Below are 27,962 nucleotides of genomic sequence, written 5' to 3' on the forward strand. Positions count from 1 at the left end.
TAAAGACAGTCTTTTTGGCTTCCAACTTGGGGATATCACTCTTAGGTGACTTGGATTTCTTAGGAAAGTTCTTAGGATATATCACCGTGTTAGCAGCTGACTTATGCTATCTAACCATCTCCAAGTTATTCCTAGCTCTATTCTCATCTTCGATTCGAATGAATCGTTTGAAATTATCCAGTCCCACTTTCACCTACAAGAAACGGATCACACACTACTATTTTCTCATTGGCTAATTTAGATATCAAATTCTCTAAATCAGTAACGAGGTGAGTGATTTCCATGTCCTTTTAGAACTTGAAATCCATGAATTTGTCCACTAAGTGAGTCTTGGACAATTCCTCCTCCTATGGAATTGAGCATCTAAATTATCCCAAATATCTGTAGTAGTGTTAAACTTGCTATAGGTTTCTGCAAGACGGTCTGACAGACAATTTAACAAATAGTCTTTGTAGAAATCATCATTTCGAATCCATTGAGATTCCTCAACACCTTTAATCGTATCAGCAAAGGTACTCAAGACGGTATAATAAACATTTAAGTACTTCAAACCGAATTGAGTCTTTCGCTTCTAGGAATAAAATTTTGAGCCTCCAAATGATTGGAGTTTGACCATCTCAAAGGGAATTGCAGTCTTTTCCATTTTATTTTTAGATTAAAACACAAATTGGAAAGAGGGCACCTGATTTGTGAATCGAGAAAGCCAAAGCCAAGTACCAAGTCGCGAACCAAATCCAATACCCAAATCCGAGATCGCTAAATCACATAGCCAAGGTGACACCCTTCATAAAAAGATTACCACCAAGGTAATAACCCAAACCCAAAACCAACAGCTATTGGGATTTACAGTGGGTGAACCAAGCAAAGAACCAACCAAGGCAAAACCGAGGCGAGGTGCTAAGCTAGCAAACCAACCAAAAACTGGTAGTGAACTAGTTAGTGAACTGATTAGGCAAACCAATTCGCTACCTGCGGCAATAAATCAGACCAACTGCAAAATCTCATAAATCAGTTCTGATTTGTCAAACTAGATTTAAATTAAGTTGGTTGCAAAATCAGCCAACAAAGCCACTTGAAACTGGCGGCTAACACTTTTGCAAGGTGAGATTGTCGGTTACTAGTTTCTCTCCCTTTCAAATATAGCATAAAGCCAATATTGCACACAACAAAACTCCAAAGAAGGGTTTCGGTCAACAAAACTCTAAGATGAGAAATTGAGTTGGGCACTAAGTAAGCATGTCACGAGGATGAGAAATCCGGTTGCGAGTTCATTCAACAAAACATAATCTGTTCTTCTTGGACGAGAAAGAGAATCAGCCCCAAAACTAATCCCCAATACGACCAGACTTTTTGGGGAAGAAGACAAAGAAGAGGCACATACCCGTATGACCCCCAACAAAACGATGGTTGGATGGCAAAAGAAACGTGGGCTTCTTGTGGTACGTGGCTGAAGCGAAGGATAAAAACGCTCGCCCACATCCAATTACCAAAAGGCAAAGCGAGATATGGCAGATGTCTTCTTTTGAAACCACCAATGGATGAAATACAAACAACGATCGGGTGGAATACAAGCAAACAAACCATCTTATAACCCTCTTTTATTCTGTTGAAACCACATCAACAGACATCCCTGTTTTGTTAAGAGAGGCAGACGATCCACCGAGAGAATAAACCCACCTCAATTTGAGAGATAATAATCCCATGCCCAAATCGATTCTAGGGATTCAAAACACGTCCAAAACCGATTTGACCGGTATGAAACCCACATAAAAAAAAAATCGCTGTGGAGAATACAAGATTGGGGTTTGAACGTGAGATCCAAAGTCGAAATCACCCACTCTTCTACAAACGTTAATCGAATGGTAAGAGTTCCCTTCCCTTCAAAAATGAGAACCAAAGCCGAGAGATAGAAGCAGACGTATAAAATTAAGGCTTGAAAAATTAATGCTTCAAGATTGTCAGAGTAATTAGGTCAAGCAAGAGGTTGCTTGAAGCATTACACCCAAGGTATCTAATTTGGAATACCAAGTTTGTTGCCTCCAGCCCTTATATATAGAGATACACTGGGGTTAATGACTGGTTAATGGACTCTAGCCCATGTAGGCCCACTACACCGGTCCATTATCTTATTGGGCTTATATTAGAACATACATGGGTTATATCATATACCCAACACTTTATAGATTTGATCTAGAGATTTCATTTTAGCAAGGGAGTTGTCTGTAGATCTTCGAGGAATAAGGGAGTTGAGGACGCCTTGCGGACGCCATGGCTGATGCCATAGATCAATTTCTTTCTCCTGACCGACCAGGTAGCAGATGTGTTGTTAGATTGAGTCTTGGGCATTAAGGATGCTCCTCACACCAATGGGGGCTTAGCTGGCGAAGGAATAGTCCATATATTGCGGCCCTAACCTGTCGTATACAAACTTGGTCACACAAAAGTATACATTTTATACATGATTGAGGTGGTGACCAAATGCCCCCCTTTTTGAAGAAAGAGAGATCTTGTTAGAATATTCAATTAGATTGTAGTACATCTTAAAACTTAGTGAGCCTAATTTTGTCAATTAAAAAAGGGAAATGATAAATACGCCCCTTTTCATCACATGGGACACCCAACTGCCGTGTACGTGGCAATCAAATCCGTTGAATCCTTCCGACGTGAAGTAAAGCAGCCCCTCTACAGTTATTGATACACTGCTGTTGGGTGTCCCAAGTGATGAAAAGGGGTGCATTTATCATTTCCATTAAAAAAATAGTGTAATCTTTTTAGCTTGTTCTCTAAGAAGTATGAGCAGGGTATCACTAGATTTGGAACAATACAGAAAAACAAAAGAAGAAAATTATCAATCTATAAAAATGGATGTATAATGCTAAAATCACATAAAAGCCTTCAATTTTGACAACAAAATATCAAAAATCAATATAAAAAATCATATCATATCAAAAAATTATCATTGATATGAACATGAAAATAAAGGTTGGGCTTTGTTTTTCTTTGAAGCGAGTGGACTCGAGCTCAAGGGTTAGCTGGTTTTGATAACTGTATTTAATTTCAGGAGTTTTTATATGGTGGCCGACCGTCCAAACATGAAGGGCAGAGAGAGAAAAACACTCCCCCTTGATTTTGATCCAAGTCAAACTCCCCTTTTTGACTTTTAACTTGATCAAAAATCAACGTGGTTGATTTTTTCTCTCTCTGCCCTTTATATGTAAAGGGCGTCCACCATATAATTTCTCTAATTTCATATTCCCAAATTCGGATGACTATTATGCCGGTGTTAATAAAATGATCTTTGTACATTACTAAAACCAGGATTGTAAAATCCAGGTCTTGGCTTATAAAATCCAGGATTTTGGAATCATGGATTATAAAATCCATGTATCCAAGGGGTGGGGTTGTAGATTTTCAAAATATTTTTGGGAAAATTACATTTACACCCCCTCTAGTTTCTGAGACATACACTTCTACACCTGTGGTTCTAAACGTGACAACTACACCCCTTATGGTTTCATTTGGTTTTTTTAGCCGGACGGACCAGACGGCGAGGGGGAAATGACCAAAATGCCCTCGTCTTCCCTAACTGAAAATTAGGGTTTTCAGACTTGAAAACTAAAAACTAGGGTTTGATTCAAACCCTTGTTTATTTATCAACATAAACCCTTGATTTAGGAGTTTTATTTGTCTTCATTCACACCATTATCATGATTTGCACATAAACCCTAATAATTTAGGGCTTTTTGTTTTGTTTTTATCAATATTTTTTCTTGAAATGTGGGTTTGATGTAGCCATGGGGTCGGGTTTCATTGTCTGTGGTGGAGGTGACGGTTGTGGCCGGAGATGGCGATGGCAGCGGTGGCCGAAGGTGGCGACGGTGGTGGTGGCCAGAAGTGCGACCGCGGCGGCGGAAAATGGCGTAACCCTAATCCCTCTGCAAATGAGGGTATTTCTGTTTTCAAAATATTAAGCATGGTTAGTTTCAGTCTTTCCGTCAGGTTAAACCGACAGACCGTTGGCGGATGGGGTGTACTTGTCATGTTTTGAAACCTCAGGGGTGTAATTGTCACGTTTAGAACCACAGGCGTAGAAACTAGAGGGAGTGTAAATGTAATTTTCCCAATATTTTTTGTTGCTGTTCACATTAAGAATGAGGGAAATGGGTAAAAAACTAAGTTACTTGTTAATAGTGGAAACACGACCAAGTCGGTTCAATGGAACAAATAAATAATTTGACATTCATTGTTGTACTTCAAATCCTTGCCCTTTATATGAAGCCATTACATTGTATTATGTAAGTAGAGAGGATAATATTCAGAAGCGCAGGCCTGACATGTATGAGTGCAGAAGTGAAACAACTTCCAATGAAATTAGGCTGATCTCTTGATAGCTTGATGGAAAAATAGGACTAAAACATGATTGTAATAGCTCTAGATTTTCAGTATGTTATTTCTTACAGGCACATAGCAAATAGTTCGGAACACAGTTCACTCCCATTGCTGGTAAACTTTGAATTTTTTAGTCTGAAGGAAAGTAAAACTCTAGCCACACTTAATTTTCTTATTTTTAAAAAATTCCTACTTTTTAACACCTCCCTAACCAGTATTGCCAAAAATTAAAAATAAAAGAGAGAGGGTTTCTGAGCTCTAGCTCAGACAAGCTCTATAAATACACCATCTCCATGTTGTTTCGGTCATCCAACCCATTCATTATATAGGACCTCACATAGATAAGGTGTTCCTAACAAACCATCTCCATACCATAATCCTAACCATTCAATCTCTAGAAGCCCATTTTCTAGCCATCCATTCTAAACCTCCACAAATCATAACCCTAACCATAACCTATAATCCTAACCATAACCGTAACCCTAATCATAACCTATGAAATGAATGGGTTGGATAAGTCAAATAACTATGGGAGTGGTGGTTTCTGAGCTCTAGCTCAGGCTGAGCTCGAGCTCAAAAACCTTTTCCTAAAGAAATCACAATTTAACTCCAAAAACATTTGAATACAAATAATTTTGGGGGAGACTATTTCCCATTTCTGATGCAGTCTCTTTCCTTATTTTACTGCAACTTACCTCACATATTAAATCTTGGATAATCCACAATTTCATAGGAAGCACGCTATTGTTTTTAATTTTCAATCAAAAACTTTTGAGTACCAAGGAGTTTTTTCTCATACATTTCGCTTCTCAGAGGAAACATGATATCCGGGCACAGAAGAAACAACTGAATTCTACAGAGATACATTTTACTATACAACTTTTACATGAAATTTATAATTATATATTAGAAACTATCAGAACCCAATACCTGCCACTGAAAGACAACTCCCCCTTATCTCTTCTGGAAGTTTAAGTATTTGATTGCAAAGGCAAAAATAACAGCAAACATCACACAGAAACTAGCCACCATAAATCCAACAACACCCAATAAGTCATGCCTGAACCCAAAGTGGCGCTCGAGAAAGTGTCTCACACTCTCAGAATGAACCCCATCAGCTAGCTTCATAGGTTTGTCAACGTCGCCGAATTGGGATGCCAGGAGCCCATATAGACTCCAGGCGACAGGATTTGCCCAGTAGTACCATCTCCACCACACGGGAATCCACTACAGAGAAGAAGAAAATGGAGGTATCAGTAGTTGAACCAGAATTTACAATCTCTATTCTGCTTTTTTCTTTGTCCAATAAAAATTTGCAAATTGTCATCAATCAGTTAAAAAGGAACTTTGGGTGTAAACCAAAACTACTACGCAGTCATAGATTTCCAGGCTAATATGAAAAGAGTAGTGTAGTTGTTTGTGTTGAGTAGAAACGTGTGCTTGATGAACTAATATGATATAACTTGGGCAGTGGTGTGTCTGCTGGCATGGCATGTAGTGTTTTGATTCAGCCACACTGGAAAACCATAGTTTTTTTTTTTTTTGAGAAGTGACAAATATTAGTCAAAAAAAAAACTACACCACTCTTTTCATAACACAACGGGGAGGATACTCTCGAGTCTCGAGGGTTACGGTATAGAAAAGTTGCATTGTCAATAAATGTAAAAATATTTCATAGATTTAAGTATAAGATGGAATCTATAACATACCACTAATATATATATATATATATATGAGAAAACTGTTGGTGAGCTTAAGCGCACCATTTTTTTGGTGCGCTTAAGTTGTTATAACGCCTCCCATTGGTGCGCTTAAGCAGGACCCAGCGGGACCCAAACATTTAAACGAATGGGAGGGCGTTATAACAACTTAAGCGCACCAAAAAAATGGTGAGCTTAAGCGCACCAACAGTTCTCTCTCTCTCTCTCTCTCTCTCTCTCTCTCTCTCTCTCTCTCTCTCTCTCTCTCTATATATATATATATATATATATATATATATATATATATATATATATATATGAGGAAAAGGAGTGTCCGGTCGAGGGCCCCCAACTCATGTGGGTCCACTTTGTTAGGATGATTCAAAGCATTCATTTGAAAGGCCCTTACATAGATGGGGTATGTACAAAAAATCAGCTTCATAGGATCATCCTAACCCAACCAAAAGTAAAGGGAAAAATGGACAGACACCGTTTGCCACAAATATGCCCATTTTTGCCCTCCACTTTTGGAGGGGTTAGGATGATCCAATGGACCTGATTTTTTGTACACACCCTATCTATGATGGAGCCTTGCAAATGAATGGTTTTGATCAGCACAAAAATGTGGGACCCATGCGTTTGGGCCCTCGATCGCACCTACGGTCGACCGCACAATCTTATTCCTCTATATATATATATATATATATATATATATATATATATATATATATATATATATATATAGATAGAGAGAGAGAGAGAGAGAGGTGTTCCTACACGATCATGTAGATAAGTTGTCTACTCTGTCTACTTAAAATACAATGGGGGCCCACATTGTTTGGGTGGGGGAGCACTATCATTCTGGCATTGTACAGGGCCTTGACGGACCAGTGTGTGCGATGCATACGCGGTCAGCTCGTTGGAGGTGCCCAGGGGGTAACGCCTCGGAAGGAAAATTTAATTTTTGAATTTCCACTAAAGGGTATCTTGCTAAATTTCTTCATATAGTGGCATTGATATATAAGCCACATGTTAGAGTTATGGGATTAGGTTTTTCTTTGTGTTTCTTGTCTAAGAAGAGAGTTTGTGACCTAGACCGAAATAGTGGAAAATCTTCCCGCATGGACGTAGTCACACTATCGAACCACATAAATCTTGTGTGATTGTGTGATTGTGTTCTTTGCTTCATTTCATGACGATTTTTTGCTGCACATCTTGTTTGATCCTTATTTGAGAAGGTATTTCTCAGTTTTCTACACTATTCATGGGTTAGGGTGGAGATTGTGGGGATGTTTCGATCTACAAAAAAAATCATGGAAAAATCTGTAGAAAATGATAACATATGGAATAAAAAAAGAAAGGAAAAAACCCCAAGATCTAGTGGGTTTGCAATTTTCCTTGAAAATAGAGAAAAAAATTATTTTGGAAAACAATTTCCATAGAAATGAGTTTACAAAATGCCAAAAATTTTATTTTCTATAAAATATATCCAATAAAAATCTTCCACGGAATATATTTCTAATCAAACTTTTCAAAAAAAATCCAATAAAATTTTTCCACTGGAACAAATGGAATAAATATTTTGAAATGATATCCACACTACCATATTAAATACACAGAATTGGTATCTGAATTCCCATAATTGATAATGACACTCCTCCAAATTGTGCTTTTCTATTTAACTATGGGAAGTGATATTTACGCCCCTTTTGATCACCAGGGACACCCAGCGTCAGTGTACATAGTAATCAAATCCACTGGATTCTTCTGACATGAAGTACATGAGCACCCCCTTTAGTCATTGACACATTGGCGCTGGGTGTCCCTAGTAATCAAAAGGGGCGTAAATATCACTTCCCTTAACTATAAAAGACAGTTAATGTTCCCCAAAAGCAATAACATCCAACCAGAAATGTGTTCATCGAAACATCCTTTTTTACATGGATCATTGCCTGGAAACTTCTTGATCCATTAAAAACAACCAAGACAACTTAGTTTAGTAACCTCGAGTCTTGGTATGTTGTACAGAGGCCCAAGAAAGGGAGGATACGGGAAATTTGGCTCGAGAAAAACAAAAGAAGGGATTCTTTCTCTAGTTCTGAGCCCAAGAAAGGGAGGACACTCTGGAAGGTTAAGGTATTAGTGACCTTATGAGGCAATCTGAAAGGAAAGAAATGAATGATATGGAAGGAAAGAAATGCTCAGCAATTTAAGAATGTATCCAAGAGCCCGTTCAATGTTTACATGAAGATAGTCTCCCTCATAGTATATTGGGTGAGTTGCATGCCATGGTTTAGATTGTACTCTACATAAGACATAAGATGATGCTAGAAAGAGATTTATGAGAACACGGAGAGGTCGGAGTTATTTACCCCAAGATGGATTACTCGTGAATCTAGGTGGCTAAAGCTTAATTTTGTCGGTTCTAGTATTGGTAATCCTGACCTAGCAAGGATTGGCGGTCTTCTGAGAGACTAAGCAGGAGAAACCAGATGGGCCTTTTTTGGACCCATCGGATTAAAAGATTTAGAAGTCTGGGCACTTTTCAAGCATCAGGATTGTGGATAGGCCTGATACGGATGACCTCATAGTTGCGGGAGACTCAACGTCACCAAATGGATGGATGGATGGATCACATCCCCCACCGTGGAGGTTCGCGGAGTACTTTGATGAGTTACAGGATCGGCTTGCAGGGACCCTAGTTAGGGTCCAACACATTTGGAGGTCAACAAATAGCGAGGCGGATCACTTAACCAGGGACGGGGTAAACCGGGATAGCTTGGAGTTATTCGATTTCATTCCTCCTTGACCTCTACTTACACTATGTATTTTGTACCTACAGTCTTGTATTTTCTTTCGTATGTAGCTCCAACTCTCTCAGTCGGGCTTTTTACCTTCTATTATTAATGAAAAATCTTCAACAACAAAAAACAAAGACAACTCAGTTCAGCCAAGAGTCTTGAGTACCATGCCCAAACTCAATTTTTAAGAAAAGTTAGAATGTTTCTAATTTGACCCAACACGGTCAAACTCAAGGGTTTTAAAAGAAGGTTTTCTGTACAAGTAAGTCTATGATTGAACATTGGAAGGGACACTAAAACTACCATAAGCAAAAGTCCAGTGACGAACTCCAAACAGGAACAACCATCAGCAAATGAGGTTCTTAGACAAGAAAGAAGCAATAGTTCCAGTTCATTACCTTGTGCGTAATCATGAATCCACTGAAGAGGTTCCACAGTGTATAAAATGGTGCAGCAATGATTGGTGCAATGTTATGACTGGGTGTGACTGCAGACACCATCATGCCGAAAAAAGTGAAGTATAGTAAGGTTGAATACATGAAGAATATGTACCAGATGAATTTCACCAGTCTCCATTCAAATGATGCCATGGAGTAGAACACAGGGCCATAAATAAGTGTCTGTACAAACACATAAGGGAACTCAATTGCAACCTGCCAACAAGAAGATTGCATGGTTACCCAATGAAAGCAGAAGGCTTATGCAAATTAAAGTACGAATATCAATAAACCAGACCAGGGCAAACGCAAATGGCAGAGCTGAGTACATCCCTGCAGCTCTCTCTCTGTATGAAACAAGCCTTTCAATGGAAACCACAGGTTGAACAGCTGTTGCATTGGTTATTCCGATGAAAAGAATAGCAGCATACATGGATCCCATCGCATTAAAGATATCCTGCTCGGTCTCCCTGTTAAATTGAATGCAACCAGTCAAGCTATTAATATATTGTGCTAATACATTACTTGATATTCCGAAAGAATGATATAAATTTTCTCTGGAAATGGAGAAACAGATTTAAATAGGGTTCATGTACAGTTTCATATATTAAGATAATTTCATGAGTAACAAATAATTTCCTGTTCGTGGTCAGCAGATTCAACACCATTGCTAGATAACAGCTCTAAAATGTTTCACACATTCTCATGGTCAGGCAATATGTACACAACATTTTAAATAAAATAAGAGTGCAATGTCAAGAGTAAGAAACATGATAGTGGCAAAAATATTGATTAAATGGTCCAAGAGTAAACCTTTTAGAACCAAATTTCCAACAGATAGATCCAAACATTAAGGAAATGATGACAGTATAGAAGAACCGGACTGCCGTGTATTGTGGGTTCCTCCAGTAGGATAGATTTTGCTTCCAAAGACAAGCGATAAATTGGACACTAAATGGTTGGGGGTATTTGGTCGGAAAGCATAAGTCTTTAGAGTCGTTACTCGGTTTGCTTAGACTCTCGGCCAACTCCTTAATTTGCCTGAAACAATAATGGCAATGGTTAGAGGAAAAAAAACATGGTTCTGAGAACACCACCCATATTCCTAAAACATCACATACTGAAATAGATAAGATCTCCGGTAGACTTCAGCGAAGTCAACACCAAGGCGACTTTCCTCTGCTGAAGAAGTGACCTCTAACATCCATGCAGCTGGGTTATAACCGGCCCTAATTTTAGATACTCCGTCAACGGCCTAGAAAGTCAAGAGATTGTATTTCAGTAATACAAATGCACCGTATCCACTTTTCCCATTTATATGTGAACAAATATGATAAGCAAGGGCAGTCTCACCTCAAAAAAATTAACAAGCTTTTGAGAATTGCGGCCCAGTGGCCCCGCATAAATAAGCTCCCCACCACGCTTCATAAATAGAAGCTGAGATTGGCAATGCAGATTTTAGAGGAGACTAAAAATTTGCAATTAGTTCATATCTAATAAATTTCTGTCTTAAAAAGATGCTGTAAAAATTTAGTGCATATTGAAGTGGAAGCTTGCCTCATGAGTTCTGTGCGACCACAAAATCCCTACCAAGTTGAAGGGAAAGTTTTATAAGGCAGCTGTGAGGCCAGCCATGCTGTACGGCTCAGAATGTTGGGCCACCAAAAAGCAGCATGTGCATAAGATGAGTGTAGCGGAGATGCGAATGCGATGGATGTGCGGCCACACAAGGTTAGATAAAATTAAAAATGAAGACATTCGTAAAAAGGTCGGGGTGGCACCAATTGAGGAGAAGATGAGAGAGCACCGCTTATGATGGTTTGGACATATCCAACATAGGCCTTTGGATGCTCTAGTGAGAAGAGGCGACTCAAGGTAGGGGCAGACCGAAAACAACTTGGGCAGAAACAATAAGGAAAGACTTGATAGCTAGGAACATAGCAGAGAACATGACCTTGGATAGGATAGAATGGAAGAAAGTGATCCACGTAGAAGAACCCAACTAGAGCCAGGATTAGAGCCTGGTAGATTTCTTTCACCTTCTTCATGAAATTTTTCTAAAGGATTCATTTAACCGACCCCGACTAGTTTGGGACAAAGGCTTTGTTGAGTTGAGTTGAGTTAATAACTGTTTCTATTGTTTAAGAAGAGATAAATACCTCGTCAAAAGATTCAAAAATGTCTATGCTCGGCTGATGGATTGTGCACACAATTGTCCGGCCAGTATCCACAATATTTCTCACAGTTCTCATAACAATGGCTGCAGACCTGGCATCCAATCCAGAGGTGGGTTCATCCATAAACACAATAGATGGATTGGCGACAAGTTCCACAGCAATTGTCAGCCTTTTGCGTTGCTCTGTGGACAACCCATCTATCCCAGGTAGACCAACAAGGGCACCACCTAATGGAGTGAGTTCCACAAGTTCCATCACCTCTTCCACAAAAACCTGCAAAACCATCCATAAAATAAAAATAAAATCCACAAGAAAGCCCTCTGAAATACACAAGCTCGACGAGAAACATGAAGCTATCTAATAATGATTTACAATTACCTTTTGTGTATCCAAGTCAACGTGAGATGGTAACCGAAGCCATGCGGAATACAAAAGTGATTCACGCACAGTCATGCATGGAGAGTGGACATCGGTTTGCTCACAATAACCAGAGATTCTTGCAAACGTGTCTTGGTTCTTTGGATAACCGGAAATAGTTATGCTCCCTTCTATAAGCCCGCCAGTTTTCCTACCGGCTAAAACATCCATGAGGGTAGTTTTACCAGCACCACTGACTCCAACCAATGCCGTAAGAACTCCAGGTCTAAAAGCTCCAGTAACATTAACTAACAACTGCAATCGATCTTCTAAAATGCCTTGCTGCTTCAGTTCCTGCTAGGCAATATCGAATAAGAAAGAATGAATACTTAAGGGGCCGTTTGGATACGCGGATTTTAGAATCTTGGATTTCCTCAAAATTCTGGATGGAAGAAGAGAGAAAGAGACCATCAGTTGTTTTCTGATTTCTCGCCCGAATTTCCGTTGAGCAATAGAGTAGGAGATTGACATGTTTTTTCAGGTTTTAGAAATCACAGGATGGGGGAGAGATTTCTAAAACCTGGATTTCTTTCTCAAAATCCAAAATGGCAGACAAGAGAAGAAGAACGTCCCTCATTTCTGCCCCTCATTTACACAGTTTTCAAACTAAAACCTGGATCCCAAAATCCATGTATCCAAACAGCCCCTAAAACTTTTGAAAATAAGCAAGCATACAAGGATGGCATCAGTAGGCATACAAGAGGCACATCGACATAATAATTGATATTGCTGAAGCACATGGAAAGAGGTTGAAAGGGAAGAACCATTCCTCTTTTTCCTTTACCATTTGTACCTGCACCAAAAGTTGGGAGCAGGAAAACAAAGTCGAACTAGACTCCAAGAAAACCAAATTTAAGACCTGATAGAGTGTACTCTTAACTAACCTGCCAGTGTGCCTGAATGCATTTGTGGTCTTAGCTCAATAGAAAGGCCTTCTCCGTTCCTTCTCTGATCCCTCTCTTGGAGATCTTGTTTAGACACAACTGCCTGTCGTTTTCCCAGAGCTGTATGAAATTGAAAAGCATGATCAAACTTTTGGCTACCCATTCTTAAGAAAGATTTTCTAATTTATATTGCTTCTCTGAAGACAGGGACATAACTTACGATTGAGGTAAGTCAAAGAGATGGTGAAGAGAAGGTTGAATAAGATAGCATAACCAAGCAAAGCACCAACACCAATCCAATACCAGTAACTCTCAGGAAATAGATTGCGTGCTCTCATCACTGCCACACCTAATGATACATTAGAGTGGTTCCCAGCTTTCTGCAACAAGGAACAAAATATGAGTAATTGACACAATAAAAATTGCCAAACCACCACTTTCCTGATGACTAACAAAATTATAAGGTCAGTAATTTAGTAGATTTAATGGAAGCTTAACAGCTTGACCAATAGAGGTGATACTCACGCAGTAAAATCTACACATCGAACTCATTGAAGTAGTTAAAAACGTGAGGATAAGTTGGGCCATACCCTTCCTACAGTAGCATGTACACATGCCTCAAGAAGATGCCAAAGGTCACTGCATCTTACGCACAGGATGCATAGTTTTAAAGTATCGTTCCTTTAAAATATCAGGCACGATATGCATAGTTTTGAAGTATCAATCCGTTAAAATATCGCAACATATTCAGCCTTAAAATATTGTGATATATTGCCCGATATATCATGATATTTTGAAATACTATCAATTTATCACCAACCGATATATATATATATATATATATATATATATATATATATATATATATATCAAATATTTTCTGAGCCGACCCCAACTAGTTTGGGACAAAGGCTTAGTTGAGTTGAGTTGAGATATCGTATATTTTCGGACATTAAAACCTTGAGGGGGTGTCAATTCGGTATGAGACCGAGGCCGATAATCTTCTTCTTTTTTGCACATTAAACTAACTTCTCTCAATGGGAATAATAAGCGAGAGAGAACACACAATTGATTGCATCTCTCATTTATGCTTGTCATCTACAGATTAGGGTTATCCATAAGAAATCGCTGTTTAGATTTAAATCCAACAAACGCCAAAGGAAGAAAAGAAGAGCAATTAAACAACTTTACAGAATCAATTGGCATCATAATTGATCATGCATCACTACTACTGCAACCTGAAATATTTTACAGAATTCTCAAATAGCGTAGAACAAACAGAAAACAATGCGGATGACCTGGGTTCTTAATTTTGACCGAGTAGGAATGGCTGAGACACTTCATACATATTCTTTATATATTTTTTCCTTCAACCATGCATGTAAATGTATTGTATACATTCTTTTTATATGAAACCTTCAATTTTTTCTTTTTGCAAGTTTAGTCTGCCATTTATTTATACTAAGAAATCAGATGAAACAAATTGTATACAATACATGTACAGGCATAAATTTATCCTAATATTGGTAGGGCAAAGATTAATAATTGATAAAACTATATTACCTTATCCCAAGAATGCCCAAGAAACTCATTTACAGAAGCTGCATTCTGAGCATACATCAGAGGAGAAAACCAGTAACCCCAAATCCACCAGCTTGGGATGCTATCTGTTACAATTAAAATGATAGAAGATGAGCAACAAGCAAAGTCAAAGTACACTGAGAAAGGCTTAGATTTGACCTCTGGAAAGGATAAATCCTCCAAGAACCATAACGACCAACATCGCAAAAGATCCAAAGGTGTTGGCAACTATAAGATTTCGACCCAAAGATGCCATCAGTCGGAAAAGCGCTAAAGACATCTGGTGCAAAAAGAAAAACAACAGGAACTGCCGAAGGAATCTGCAGACCAATATATTACAAATAAGAAATAACAAATAACAAAAAAATATATATCCCAAGGTTAAACCAGACTTCAAAAGATTTCTACAGGGTGTAAGACACTTTATTACCTAGTTATTTGTGGATCAAATCCGATTACGTAGTATGTAACCACCACCCATATACCACACTCTACAAGTGAAGTTGGAATGCTTAAAATCCAGGAAGGAAGTGTGTAAATCCAGGACGGATAGAAGTGCAACTCCCTATGCTTGTATAGCACTGGAAGCTTGGCTATTAACATGGAAACTTCTGTGAATCCATTAAATAGAACCATTATAATTGCAAAGTACAGAGCACCAAGATAGACGAGTCCATCATCAACTGAGTTATGATGCATTACTGTCCGGAAAAATACTGTCATTGTGATCAAAGCGACAAGCAGTAGCTGCAAAATAGCATCCAACACTAAAATTTTCAGTATTCAGTAAGAACTCACAATCATTGGTAGTCCCAAGAATTTCTCTTCAAGATTGTGAATTCACAAACACCAAATCAATTTATATATGTGTGTGTGTGCGCGCGCGCGCGCATAAATCAATCTTTTTTTTGGTTAGGTAAGCAGGGATTGAACCTCCAACCACCAAGTTGCCTCCAACCACCAAGTTGAGGAACAGAACCTTGACCGTTGAGCTAGGGATCAATCCCTTGCATAAATCAATCTTCTTCTTTTTTTGAATGGTAAAATTAGAGGGGTGCAACACAAGGAGTTCCCAGGATGTCACCCATCCTAGTACTACTCTCGCCCAAGCACTCTTGACTTCGGAGTTTTGATGGGATCCAGTGCATTTGTGTTCTTGCATAAATCAATCTTGTAAATAATAAGGCAAATAGGCATAATGAACTTGTTCAACCCGTGACTCGACTCGTAACTCGATTTCTTAATTTTATGACTCATGACTCATGACTCGTGACTCGTAAGAGTTTTTGATAAGAACAGAAATTTAGTTGAAAAAAATATCATAATATATCAAAAGATGAAGCATGTAAAAACTAAAAAATATAACCAAATAGCACATAGATAAAGCACTAAGCCAAGCATATAAATAACTATACGCTTGTAACTTGCATGCAAAAAAATAATTAAGTTATGATTGGAACTTAATCATGGGGGAAACCCTTCCTTGCTTTAGATTTGTATCCACCCATGATTTATGATATGGTTGGAAGGAGATTTGTGGTTGATTCAGGCCAAGAGCCCAAGATTGTCCAAAATTGGGAGCCTCTCGCATATGATTTTTTGAAGCTAAACTTTGACAGGTCTAGCATGGGGAACCATGGTCCTTCCTGAAATGAGGGAGTCTTGAGGGATGAATTTGGAGCTATGAAATGGCCTTTTGCGGTTCCCATTGGCACAGACGCTAATGAAGCTAGAGCGCATGCTATGTACCAAGGAATAAGGTATCTTGAGAATGAAGATTTGAATAAAGTGAAGGAGACTTGCTAAATGTGATAAGGTGGCTTAGTGGCTCTCATTCCTTCCCTTGGAGATTTGCCTCTTTCTTCGATGAGATCCAAGATAGGGTGGGGGATGCATCGATTTATTTCCATCATAGGTTGTAAGCTAATGGAGTGGCGGACAGTTTAGCTAGAGATGGTGTCTCTAGGGAGAGAGTTGTGCTATTTGACTTCGTTCCTCCTTGACCCTTGCAGTGGGGCTTGTTCTTGTCTTTCTTTTTCATTTTATGTCTCTTTATTTGTATAGACCTCCTCGGTCTTTTTTTCGCATTTAATGCAATTGCCTACTATTTAAAAAATAATAATTAAGTTCTAAGTTCCAACTTCCAAGTTTTCAACCATCAAAACAAGAAAGCTCAGGCCCAGCAACTCGACTTGACTCGTAAGAGTCTTAGTTTTTTCGACTCGACTCGTAAGAGTCACCGGACGACTCGTAAGAGTCTTCAATAGAGGCGAGTCACCCATGCGACTCAACTTGAAAGCCTAGCGACTTGACTTGACTCGACTCGAGAGTTGACTCGTATGACTCATAAGAGTTTGACAACTATGTCCATCATCAACTGAGTTATGATACATTACTGTCCGGAAAAATACTGTCATTGTGATCAAAGTGACAAGCAGTAGCTGCAAAATAGCATCCAACACTAAAATTTTCAGTATTCAATAAGAACTCACAATCATTGGTAGTCCCAAGAATTTCTCTTCAAGATTGTGAATTCACAAATACCAATTCAATTTACATATATGTGTGCGCACGCGCGTGTGTGTGCGTGTGTGTGTGTGTGCGCGCACGTGCATAAATCAATCCTTTTTTTTTGTTAGGTAAGTAGGGATTGAACCTCCAACCACCAAGTTGAGGAACAGAACCTTGACCGTTGAGCTAGGGATCAATCCCTTGCATAAATCAATATTCTTCTTTTTTTTATGGTAAAATTAGAGGGGTGCAACACGAGGAGTTCCCAGGATGTCACCCATCCTAGTACTACTCTCGCCCAAGCACTCTTGACTTCGGAGTTCCGATGGGATCCAGTGCATTTGTGTTCTTGCATAAATCAATCTTGTAAATAATAAAGCAAATAGGCATAATGAACTTGTTCATCAAAACTTATAATCAGTTTCAGGCCAGTTGGTTTCTGTTAAAGTATAAAAGATAAATAACGCCTTTCTCCTACAGCTTAAGCTTTTGGAGTAAATTGGTAGTTAACATGGTATTAGAGCAAAAGGTCTCGAGTTCAAAACCTCCCGGATGGCAAAAATCCGCATGCGATAGTCAGCCCAAAGTGGGACCACATATTCCACGTGTTTGCCAAGTGGGCCACACGTGCGGGGGAGTGTTAAAGTACAAAAGATAAATAACGACTTTCTCCAACAGCTTAAGCTTTTGGAGTAAACTGGTAGTTAACAGTTTCCAATTCACGTCAACTCACATTTCACAAAGCATTTATATTACTAAATTTTTAGAACTAGTATCATAGCAATCGATCTACTAAAGAGGATGTCACCCATTGAATCATCAAAATAACACTAAAATGTTATTGTAAAAGTTCAACAAATTCCGCCGCAGTAGCTCTCAGAAGTACCTGTATGAACTTGAAGATATAGATGAATGAATTACGTTTCATCAATAGCACCTGCCAGGAAAAGCTGGCCTTAAGAAGCTCAGCTCTCCCTACACCATAACTAGAAGTTGACAGTGCAGCAGGATGGTTATATAGGCGATTATATGGAACAGCCAGTTTCTCAAACAAACTTCTTCCAACATGAAACGAACGGAAAGCTTCGGCAAACTTCATTACTGGTATGTATTGGTAAGGACGGTCTGGAAAAGACCAATACTGCTTTTGATCTTTCTTTGATATAACCTAGAGAAAGATATGAAAAAAGAAGAAAATGCAATTAACTATATGAATACTCAATACACTAAAATATTCAAAGCCACAACTCCCTGATTACTTACTTCTTGCAAGAAGTCTGCCACATTTTTTCGTTCAGGACACCTAAAACCCATAAACGCAAAGAAGTCTGGAGCAGCATCACGAGGTCCCTGGTACACAATCTGCCCTTCACATAGGAGAATAACATCATCAAATAGCTCATAAGCTTCAGGAGTTGGTTGCAATAGAGATATGACTGTGGTCCCATCAAGAGCATGGGTTGAATGCCTAAGATACTTGATGATTTGATATGTTGTCGAACTGTCAAGCCCAGTTGATATCTCATCCATGAAAAGAACTCTAGCTGGACCAACTAGTAGTTCACCTGCCAAACCCACACATCGGTTGAATCTTTTAAGAATTCAAGAAATATTTTTATAGCCCTAAGTATCTCAACCTAGTTGTCAATTCCGTTCTGTTCGTCATTCATTTTGCTCAATGGAACAGAACATTTTGGTAATTCGGCCGTTTCAGCATTTCGTTTTGGAAAAGACACAACAACCAGAGAAAATTTTTTTAATAATTAAAATTTTAAAATATCAAAAAATGGAAACTTGCTATAAAATATAAGAAACCATTATATGAATCAAAGTTAACAAAAAAATACAATTTATTACTTTAAAAAATTAAATATGGATGTTGAAGGTACCCTTCGAAGACACGAGTAAAAAATAAAAAATAGTATAGAATATTTTGCAACTAAATACCTCTTTCAAATATGTATGTATGTATTATATACCGTTGTAGAGAAAGGGCTTCTCCATTTCCATTCCTCCATATGGATGTTGAAAATACCCTTTAAAAACCTTTGGATATTGAAAATACCAATTGAGATGAGTAGAGATGAGCAGAAGAAATTGAGTAGAAGAATTGAGAAGAGTAGAACTTAGAAGAAAATGAGAGAGAAAGGTTGGGTTATAGAAGAAGTGAAAAAAAAGAAGCACTTAGATGGGTTTTTATAGGGTTTTCTTGTTTGGGGAGGCAAAAAGACGGAAAATAACCCTTCAAACGGCTATAAAATAAAGGTAAAACAGTAAATTTGACATTACTATAATTTTTTCAAAAAAATAATAATTTAATACTGTATTCCAGCGAAACGGGGCATTTTTCAGCAGAAATGGACCGGAAAAGACCGGTACGGATCAGAAGAGGCCGAAACAGAATATATGTTGTTTTTGTTCCATTTTCCAGACCGGACCAAATCATTTTACCCATTCTGTCCAGAACAGAATTCACAACTAAGATACCAACAAAAGAAAATAAAGATAAAATGAATCCACACCTGTAGTAAGACGCTTCTTTTGTCCTCCAGAGATCCCCTTAAGCATCTCATCTCCCACCAATGTGTCAGCACAAATATCCAACCCTAAAATCTTTGCTAGGTAAAATTTAGTACTTTAGAAATTTTCTAGACTTGATGGAAAATTGTACTATACCATCTAGAGGTCATATATGCCATTTAAGTTGCAGACAAGAACTGGTGGAACCATTATGACAGAAAAGATTATCATTCCAACATAATTGGCATGCATGAGAATGGAAATTTCATTATCATTGCTTGAAAGATCTTTTTATCAATTATATTGCAGGGATTTAGTCATTAGCACTGGATACAGGTATTCGAGGTTCAAGAAGTAAACCCCACAACATTCATATTTTTTATCAATTCATCCAAAATCATCGAATCATAAGATATACAGTCTTATACTAGAAGGTGATCTTTCCATATGCCATTTATGATGTCCCTCAAGCAATTTTCTGAGAATATGTAAACACTACTGAGTATTATGTAATGGGTAATGTTCATAAAAGAAAAGTACAGTGTTTTTAAAATTGATTGGTTTCCAATTTGCAATTCAAATCTCATGGAATTGATTGGTTTCCATTTTCCAATTCAAATCTCATGGAAAACAATTATAAATTCAACTTGTACGTCATTTAATAAGAAAACTTATATGAATCATATCATCCAGGAAAGGTGAAAGACAATAATTAAAAGGCTAGATTGTGAATTGTTCCACTGTTCAATTTATCTTATGGATAGAAGGGTGACTAAAATTTATATGATTTTAAACTGAAGGCTACTCTAAGATGCTATGAATTGGTCACTGGTCAAAGATCAAATTTTAGGAAATCTAGTTTGTTTGCTATTAATCTTCCTCCTTCAGAAGCTGGTGAGTTTGCTAAGGTGATGGGGTGTAGGCTGGATTCCCTGCCTTCCTTGTATTTAGGGCTCCCATTGGGGGTGGGAAAACCTGGAAAAGAGCTATGGACTCCTATAGTGGAAAGGATAGAAAGAAGATTGGAAACTTGGAAGAGGAATCTTGTTTCTAAGCGTGGGAGACTCATCTTGGTCAAGGCAGTGTTAGCTAACATACCAATGTATTATTTATCTTTGTTCAATTGCCCGGTTAGTGTAGTGCTGAGGATAGAACAGATTCAAAGAAGATTTCTTTGGGGAGGTGTTGATAGTAAGGGTGGTATACACTTAGTAAAGTGGGAAAAAATTTGTGTTCCGATAAAGAATGGTGGTCTGGGGATAAGGAAGTTTAGAGAGTTCAATCGTGCATTGTTGGGGAAGTGGCTTTGGCGTTTTGGTATGGAACAATCTTCTTTGTGGGTAAGGTGATTAGTAGCAAATATGGCTTCTTAAATGGGAACTGGTGCTCGGATGATTCTTACAGCGAGAAAGGTGGGACTGTTTGGCAAAACATTTTGAGGTTCAAGCAAAGATTTGACGTGGGTATTCAGTTTAAAGTTTACAAAGGGGATCGTATAAAATTTTGGGTGGATGCTTGGTGCTCTGATGAACCCTTGAAGGCTCTTTTTCCTGATTTGTTCTAGTTGGCTTTGAATAAAGATGTGTTGGTGTGTGATTGCTTTGAGAGGGTGGACACCAAGGTAGTTTGGAAGCCTAGCTTCAGAAGGAATTTTTTCAACAAAGAAATTTCATTTCTCGGTTACTTCTTTTGATTGAGAATTGCTATCTAAAAAGAAGTGGGGTGGACAAAAGAATTTGGATCTAGGATCCATCCGGATTCTTCTCTGTGAAATCCTTTTACTCTTTGTTGGTGCATGCTTCAGATTCCCCTCTTGCAGCTGAAGTTTGGAAATTCCTTGGGCCTCCATCAGTTTCCTTTTTTGGTTGGGCAGTTTGTTGTGGGAGGATTCAGACCATTGAATTTCTTAGAAGAAGGGGTGTAGATTATTGTTCGTTTTGTATGGAAGATGGTGAATCTATTGATCATCTGTTTATTCATTACAAGGTTGCAAGGGAGATTTGGGGCCTCATTCTGGATAGGTTTGGTATCTGTTGGATCTTCCCAAACTCTATACCAGAACTTGTGTTGAGTTGGGATTTTGTGCCTTGGAAGAAGAAAGGGAAATTGCTTTGGAAGCTGTGTTTGATAGCTTTGGGTGGGTTATCTGGAAAGAAAGAAATTCGAAGTTTTCAATGGAGTGGCTAAGTCATCTTACTGGTTCTTTATGAAAATTATTGCTTTGGTTATTTTTTGGGCGAAGAGTCTTCCTCAGTTTCAATTTGTTTCGGCTTTTGATCTATGGGAAGGCTGGAGAATTGTGTGTTGGGAAGGGGTGAGGAGAGAGAAGATAGTTCAAAGATGGGAGGCACCTCCTGAAGGGTATCTGAAAATAAACTTTGACGGATCTAGTTTGGGTAATCCGGGGCCGGCTGGTATTGGTGGCCTTGCTAGGGATTCTGCAGGGGTGGTGTCTTGGGCTTTTGCTGGCCCAATTGGTAGAAGCGATTCATCTGAAGCGGAAGTAAAGCGGCTTTTCAAGGAATAAAACATCTGAGTAGGGATATGTTTGATAAAGTGATTGTGGAAGGTGATTCTTCTAACGTAATCAATTGGTTATCTGGGAAGATTGCACCACCGTGGAGACTTCTTAGCTTCTCTGAGGAGATCGCTGATCTTGTTTCAGGTTCATCCATAGTGTTTAAATTTGTTAGAAGATCAGCCAATGGTGAAGCTGATTCCCTTGCTAGATCGGGTGTCCATAAAGAGGGTTTGGAATGGTTTGATTATCTCCCTCCGTGAAATGTATTTTTAGTCCTTTTGATGTACCTTTTCTCTTTCTTTGTATTTTTGTGGACCATCTCGGTTCCATTCTTTCAACATATTGCCATTTCAAAAAAAAAGGTGACTAAATGTAGTTCAAGGAACATAGTAAAAACTGAATTACTTCTCATAACCGAAGCAGTTCAGGTGCTCCATAAAGTTAACTACAAAGAAATGTAATATATTACATAAATTGAAGAAACACAAGCTTATACAATGCTAAAATATAATTGATTTGTCATATTTTGTTATACTTTTAGTTATTTCTAAAGTTTAAAACTCGATTCGCTTCAATTCCCATAACATTGGAAACAACGTCCTTAGATAAAATGATACAAGCATAATGAAAACTCTTTGTGGAAAGATCCAAGCATTTAGATTCATTACACAGTAAAAAAAAATCAAAAGATAACCATGTGCAAACAAGAAGGCCACCATAGAAGTTATAATTGAATAATTCTTAAATTTATACTAGTTTCACAAAAAGGAATGAAGTTTCTGTCTCTTTAGAATTTAAACTAACTTCTCAAAACTCGATAAAGAAAAAAAGAACAATCCTGGACCAAAAGGACAAATTGTACTGAAGTGTTTAAAACCTCATTGCCACTTAAACGAGTTCACGAAAAATAAGCAGACATGTATAAATATGACCCAAGTATTTCAACAGCCTCAGAACTAAGTTATGATAGAACTGGTGCAAGTCTAGTGAAGAATATAAAAGCTAAAAAACGAAAGGTCGCAAAACCCATTCTTAGAAAACAACAGAACATATGGCATTAGATCAATGGTTGATTCATTGATAGGATGGAAACAACAATCAATAACATTGCTGCATATGGCATTAACAATCAATAACTACATTCACACCATCCCACAAAATACCTTCAATATGTACTCCACAACAAGGCTCGTCTTTTCTCCCCCCAAAGCTAAGGCCTGGAAAGAAAGGTGAAAATAAGTCCATAATGAGGGCTCCCAACTGTGAAGCATTAAAGACGTATGGAATTTTTCACTCATAAAAAAAAAAGACAAAATTTTGAAAAAGGGAAAAAAAAAGAATCAAATTGAGTTGCACTGTGTACCTTCATGAATAAATCAAGATCCTCATCGGGCTTTATCCCAGCACTCTTCTCTCTCCTTGAAAGTTCCAAAAGCATATCTATAATTGTTCATTCAAACAAAAAGCATATATATAACGGGAGACCATACTTAAGCTTCAGGGTCACAAAATAGGAATACATGACGTAAACTCCGAATGCCTACCGTATTTAATTCCAACGCCTTGACAGCGTCCTGAAAACTCAAGAGTTTCCCTCACTGTCATCTCAGCAACATGCCAGTCCTCCTGACTAACATAAGCCGATGTCCTCTGAGGAACAAATTCTTTCAGACTGTGTCCATTATACGTGACACTCCCTGACATCTAAAAAAATTCCAAACGTAGTCGTGAGCTAGACGCAGATAAAAGAATTCAAAATCAACATATCCTGATATTAGCAATGTAAGTTAGATACTACCTCAAAAATATCATTCTCGGGAATTTCTCAGCAAGGGAAAATCTTGGGATATATTAAATCTATTTTATTTTTTTTTGGGTTTATATCGGGAAAATGATAAAAATAAAATTATTTAAAAAATATACAAATATATAAAATTTAAGAAAATATGGAAAATAAAAATATCGTAAAAAATATCGGGATAATATCGCGATATTTTATGATAAAAATGAAAATATCGCTATATTTTTAAAATCTCGGGATTATTTCGAGATTTTGTCGTTTGTCAAAATGTCGCGATAAAAGCGCGATATTTTGAAAATATCGGAGATATTTGTGACATATGTTGCAATTTTGCAATGGCATGTGGTGTCAGACATGCTAACTGCGCCGATGTCCCATACAAATGTTAACATAACAGCTGCTTTCCTTCAGGATACACTTATCAAGTAAAGCTGTGATAGGATTTGTTTCCCTAGCAAACCAAACAGAAACCCAGGTACCTGGAGACCTGGTCCAAGACGTCCAGCAAGAGCCAAAAGCAAAGTAGTCTTTCCTGAACTTGGAGGACCCAACAGCAGTGTCATTCTGGGAAAAAGAAAAAAAAAACACCATGTATCAGCGGGAAAGAAATACTGACTCATGTTTCCACAACTGGGACAATTGTCAAAGTTCAAACATTACCTGGATGGCCTAATGATCCCACTAATGTTATCCAATATCGACAATTTATGTCTCCTGCCCGGGTAGATCCTGAGCTGCCTTAGAAAGGCCTTGGACAAGTAACTAATTCCAGATCAGAAAATTGCCACCAAAATGGATATTCGTATCTCCCAAACTAATTTATAAATTACACAATCCTACCTCAGTCATGTTGAAAATGAAGTTGGGAATTGTGGGCAATGCCCTGCTTCCAACATGGACATATGCATCTACCATCAGCTGCTGAAAGCGGACCTCAATCTTGGGGAATTCCAATTCTACTCTGTAATGCCACAAACGGAAACAAATTCTACAATAAGGGCCAAGAAAAAGTTCCATCTCACATAAAAATTATATCTGAAGAAAAACAGCAAACTAATAGGCTAAGAAATCATGGATGCAGAACCAACCAAAAACTTGAGATAAAGGACACAAGAGGCCCATCGAACAGAGCAATATCCGGAAATGCACAGGTAAACGAACTAGACAGAAAACATAAACACCAATTTAAAATAATAAAAAAAACACTCGCTTTCAAGAAATAAATAAAATACTTAACGAGAAAAGAAGAAGAACATTCATGCAAGATGTAATTAAAATTTAGATGAATTAACTGGTCAGATTCCATCAAAAAACCACCTTAGTTGAAAAGGAAAAGCTAAAAAAAAATTTACAGGCATTTTTTGTATGGAGTAATTGAGAAAACATAAAAATCAAAATACAGATAAGTCAGAGACATTGAAAAAAAATACAGATGAACAAAACAAAATATAGAAACTAAAAACTAAGTCACATACTGGAAAAAATATAGATTAATCAAATGAACTGCAGAAATTTAAAACGTAAGTTACAGACACTGAAAAAACAATACAGACAAGAAAGAAAACTATTGAATATGATGAAATTGAAAAGTAAAGCCGTGGGTACTAAAAAATATACAGATAAGAAAGAAAATGATTAAATGTGATGCAAAAATTCCTTTAAAAACATAAGAAAAAATCACTAGCACATTAATGTACATAGTTTACTTAATTCAGAAACAAATCATCTAGAACAACTAAAACCAAATAAAAAATTATAAAATTACAAAATTAAAAAGAAACAAAATGGGAAATGCAGACAGAGAGAGAGAGAGAGTAGAAAACATGTCGAGCCAATAAAAGAATTGATCGCTAGGTGCCATCGTCCAAAATAGGTAGCAGAACAGGGAATTTGTAGTTAAAATTGCAGAAGAAGAAAAGAAAACACTTCACCGAAAATTAAAAAAAAAAAAAAAAATTCTTGCACAAACAAATTACTATAAACTGCATTACTTACAAAATTTCAAATTTATATATATATATATGAGGAAAAGGATTGTACGCTCGAGCGTACCAAGCTTATGGTACGCTCGAGTGCCCAATCACATGTGTGCCCACTTTGTTAGGATGATCCAAAGCATTCATTTGAAAGGCCCTTACATAGATGGGGTGTGTACCAAAAATCAGCTCCATAGGATCATCCTAACCCATCCATTTTTGGGGGGCAAAATGGACAGACCACAAATCTGCCCATTTTTTCCCTCCACTTTTGGAGGGGTTAGGATGATTCAATGGAGCTGATTTTTGGTACACACCCTATCTATGATAAGGCCTTGCAAATGAATGCTTTGGGGCACTCGAGCGTACCATGGTACACTCGAGTGTACAATCCTTTTCCTCTGTGTGTGTGTATATATATATATATATCAGAAAAAAAAAAGAAAAATATTTTATTAGATGTAGTTAAAATTTTAGTGAATGAAGTGATTGGAGTCTGCCAAACTCCAGAATACACAGAGAGGGAAAAATACAAAGAAAAATTAGCCAAGCGCACGCATGGACAAATGGAAAAAACATATAAATCCAGAATACATATAAGTCACAGGAAATATAAAATTACAAAACAGAAGAAAAAAAAGTGAAACTCGGAGTGTACATTAATTTACAGAAACTAAAACCTAAGTCACAGACAGTTAACAAAATATGTATGAACGAAATAATGTAGAGACCGAAAACTAAGTCACAGACACCGGAAAAAAAAAATTACAGGTAAGAAATAAAAACTATTGAATTTGAATGCAAAAAAATTCATAAAATTCGAATGAAAAAACAATAACACGAAAATATACATTATTTTCCTTAATTCTAAAACTAAAGACCTAGAGAAAATCGCAAAAATTAAAAATATTGAATTTGAATGCAAAAAAATCATAAAATTCTTAATAACGCTTAAAATGTACAATATTTTCCTTAATTCTTAAACAAACAACCTAGAGAAAATAACAAAAAATAAAAACTGTTGAATTTGCGTCGAATTTACTTAAATAACAGAAAATTGTAAATTATTCTCCTTTATTAAAAGAAAAAAATGCAAAATTCTGAGAGAGAGAGAGAGAGAGTAGAAATATGAGTAGAATCTACTTAAATAACAGAAAAATGTAAATTGTTTTCCTTGATTAACAGAAAAAAATGCAAAATTCTGAGAGAGAGAGAGAGAGTAGAAATATGAGTAGAACTAGAATCTACTTCATAACAAAAAAATGTACATTATTTTCCTTGATTAACAGAAAAAAAATGCAAAATTCTGAGAGAGAGAGAGTAGAAATAAGCGTCGAATCTACTTAAATAACAGAAAAGTGTACATTATTTTTCCTTAATTCTGAAACTAACAACCTAGAGAAAATCACAAAAAAAATACATAAAACTAGGAAGAAAAAAAACAAAATGCAAAATTTAGAGAGAGAGAGAGAGAGAGTGAGTGAGAGTAGAAATACGCGTCGAATCTCTTTCGCATCCGATCAAAGAAACGTTCGGCATCATCTTCAGCAGCATTTCCAAGCCGATCTAAGACGAGTTTTCGTTCCTGAAATTCAAGGCTTCCGATCTCGATCTCCGAAAAATCTCCAACAATATTTCGGAAAATCCCTTTCCGGACTCGATCGTAAGTCGGAAGGCGTTCGAGAGCGGCCCATCGGAGCGCCTCCTCGTCATCTTCTTTGTCGATTTCTCTGAAAGAATGCGATCTGGAAAATACGCTCTCCGCCGAATTCCACATCTCACAGACAATGAGAGAAAAATGGAACAAAACAAAACCCTAACCCTAATAACCCCAGGATAAGGAAGGAGGAGGTAGATGTGATGATGATGATATAAAGAGCATGACATTTTACTGGCGTGGTTGGGTTGGTTACTTGGTTTTACTCTCATCCAACTAACAACTTGGAAAACTGTGAATGAAAGGTTGTTGAGCAGCGCATTTAATGGCTACACAAAATCTCTCTCTCTCTCTCTCTCTCTCTCTGCACTGGAGCGTATTAGTTGGGAAAATTGGGGGTTTCAGATAAATTAAGGTTTCTAGCGTTTGTTTGCGGAAATTGGAAACATTGAGAAAAAAAACTCAAAAACGGCGGGCATTTCAAGACTGGAGAGAGACGGTGAGCTGAAGTTCAAACTTTACAGTGTCAGCAGTGAAAATTGATATTGGCACTCCTTGTTTCGATAGTATCGATTTTATCTCTCTCGTAC

At 37.6% G+C, this 27,962-nt stretch overlaps 1 protein-coding gene and 1 pseudogene across 3 annotated transcripts; both read right to left on the minus strand.

The window, feature by feature from the left end:
* Positions 1–5,114: 5,114 nt before the first annotated feature.
* On the minus strand, positions 5,115–27,871 carry LOC143847063 (ABC transporter G family member 31-like). 3 transcript variants are annotated; one of them, XM_077355734.1, is made up of 24 exons: positions 27,212–27,871; positions 24,580–24,700; positions 24,400–24,488; positions 24,219–24,303; positions 23,483–23,642; positions 23,302–23,378; positions 23,102–23,155; positions 19,420–19,510; positions 18,161–18,462; positions 17,784–18,065; positions 14,817–15,133; positions 14,546–14,706; positions 14,369–14,472; positions 13,026–13,185; positions 12,806–12,925; positions 12,620–12,714; positions 11,883–12,215; positions 11,487–11,777; positions 10,681–10,764; positions 10,449–10,582; positions 10,141–10,368; positions 9,626–9,797; positions 9,289–9,543; positions 5,115–5,616 (listed from the first exon to the last, which is right to left on the minus strand). In XM_077355734.1, the coding sequence occupies exons 1-24, from the start codon at positions 27,490–27,492 to the stop codon at positions 5,344–5,346; spliced, it is 4,269 nt and encodes a 1,422-aa protein (XP_077211849.1). In that variant the 5' UTR covers positions 27,493–27,871; the 3' UTR covers positions 5,115–5,343. The 3 variants fall into 3 exon arrangements, with proteins under 3 accessions (XP_077211849.1, XP_077211856.1, XP_077211866.1); XM_077355741.1 differs by lacking the exon at positions 27,212–27,871 and having other exon boundaries at positions 24,400–24,501; positions 24,580–24,678; XM_077355751.1 differs by lacking the exons at positions 24,219–24,303; positions 24,400–24,488; positions 24,580–24,700; positions 27,212–27,871 and having other exon boundaries at positions 23,302–23,356; positions 23,483–23,502.
* LOC143870135 (5S ribosomal RNA) lies at positions 17,142–17,262 on the minus strand (annotated as a pseudogene).
* Positions 27,872–27,962: the final 91 nt, after the last annotated feature.

Source organism: Tasmannia lanceolata, unplaced genomic scaffold (assembly GCF_043159265.1).
Source record: "Tasmannia lanceolata isolate RefF3 unplaced genomic scaffold, GAP_Taslan_0.1 ptg000003l, whole genome shotgun sequence".
Classification (NCBI taxonomy): domain Eukaryota; kingdom Viridiplantae; phylum Streptophyta; class Magnoliopsida; order Canellales; family Winteraceae; genus Tasmannia; species Tasmannia lanceolata.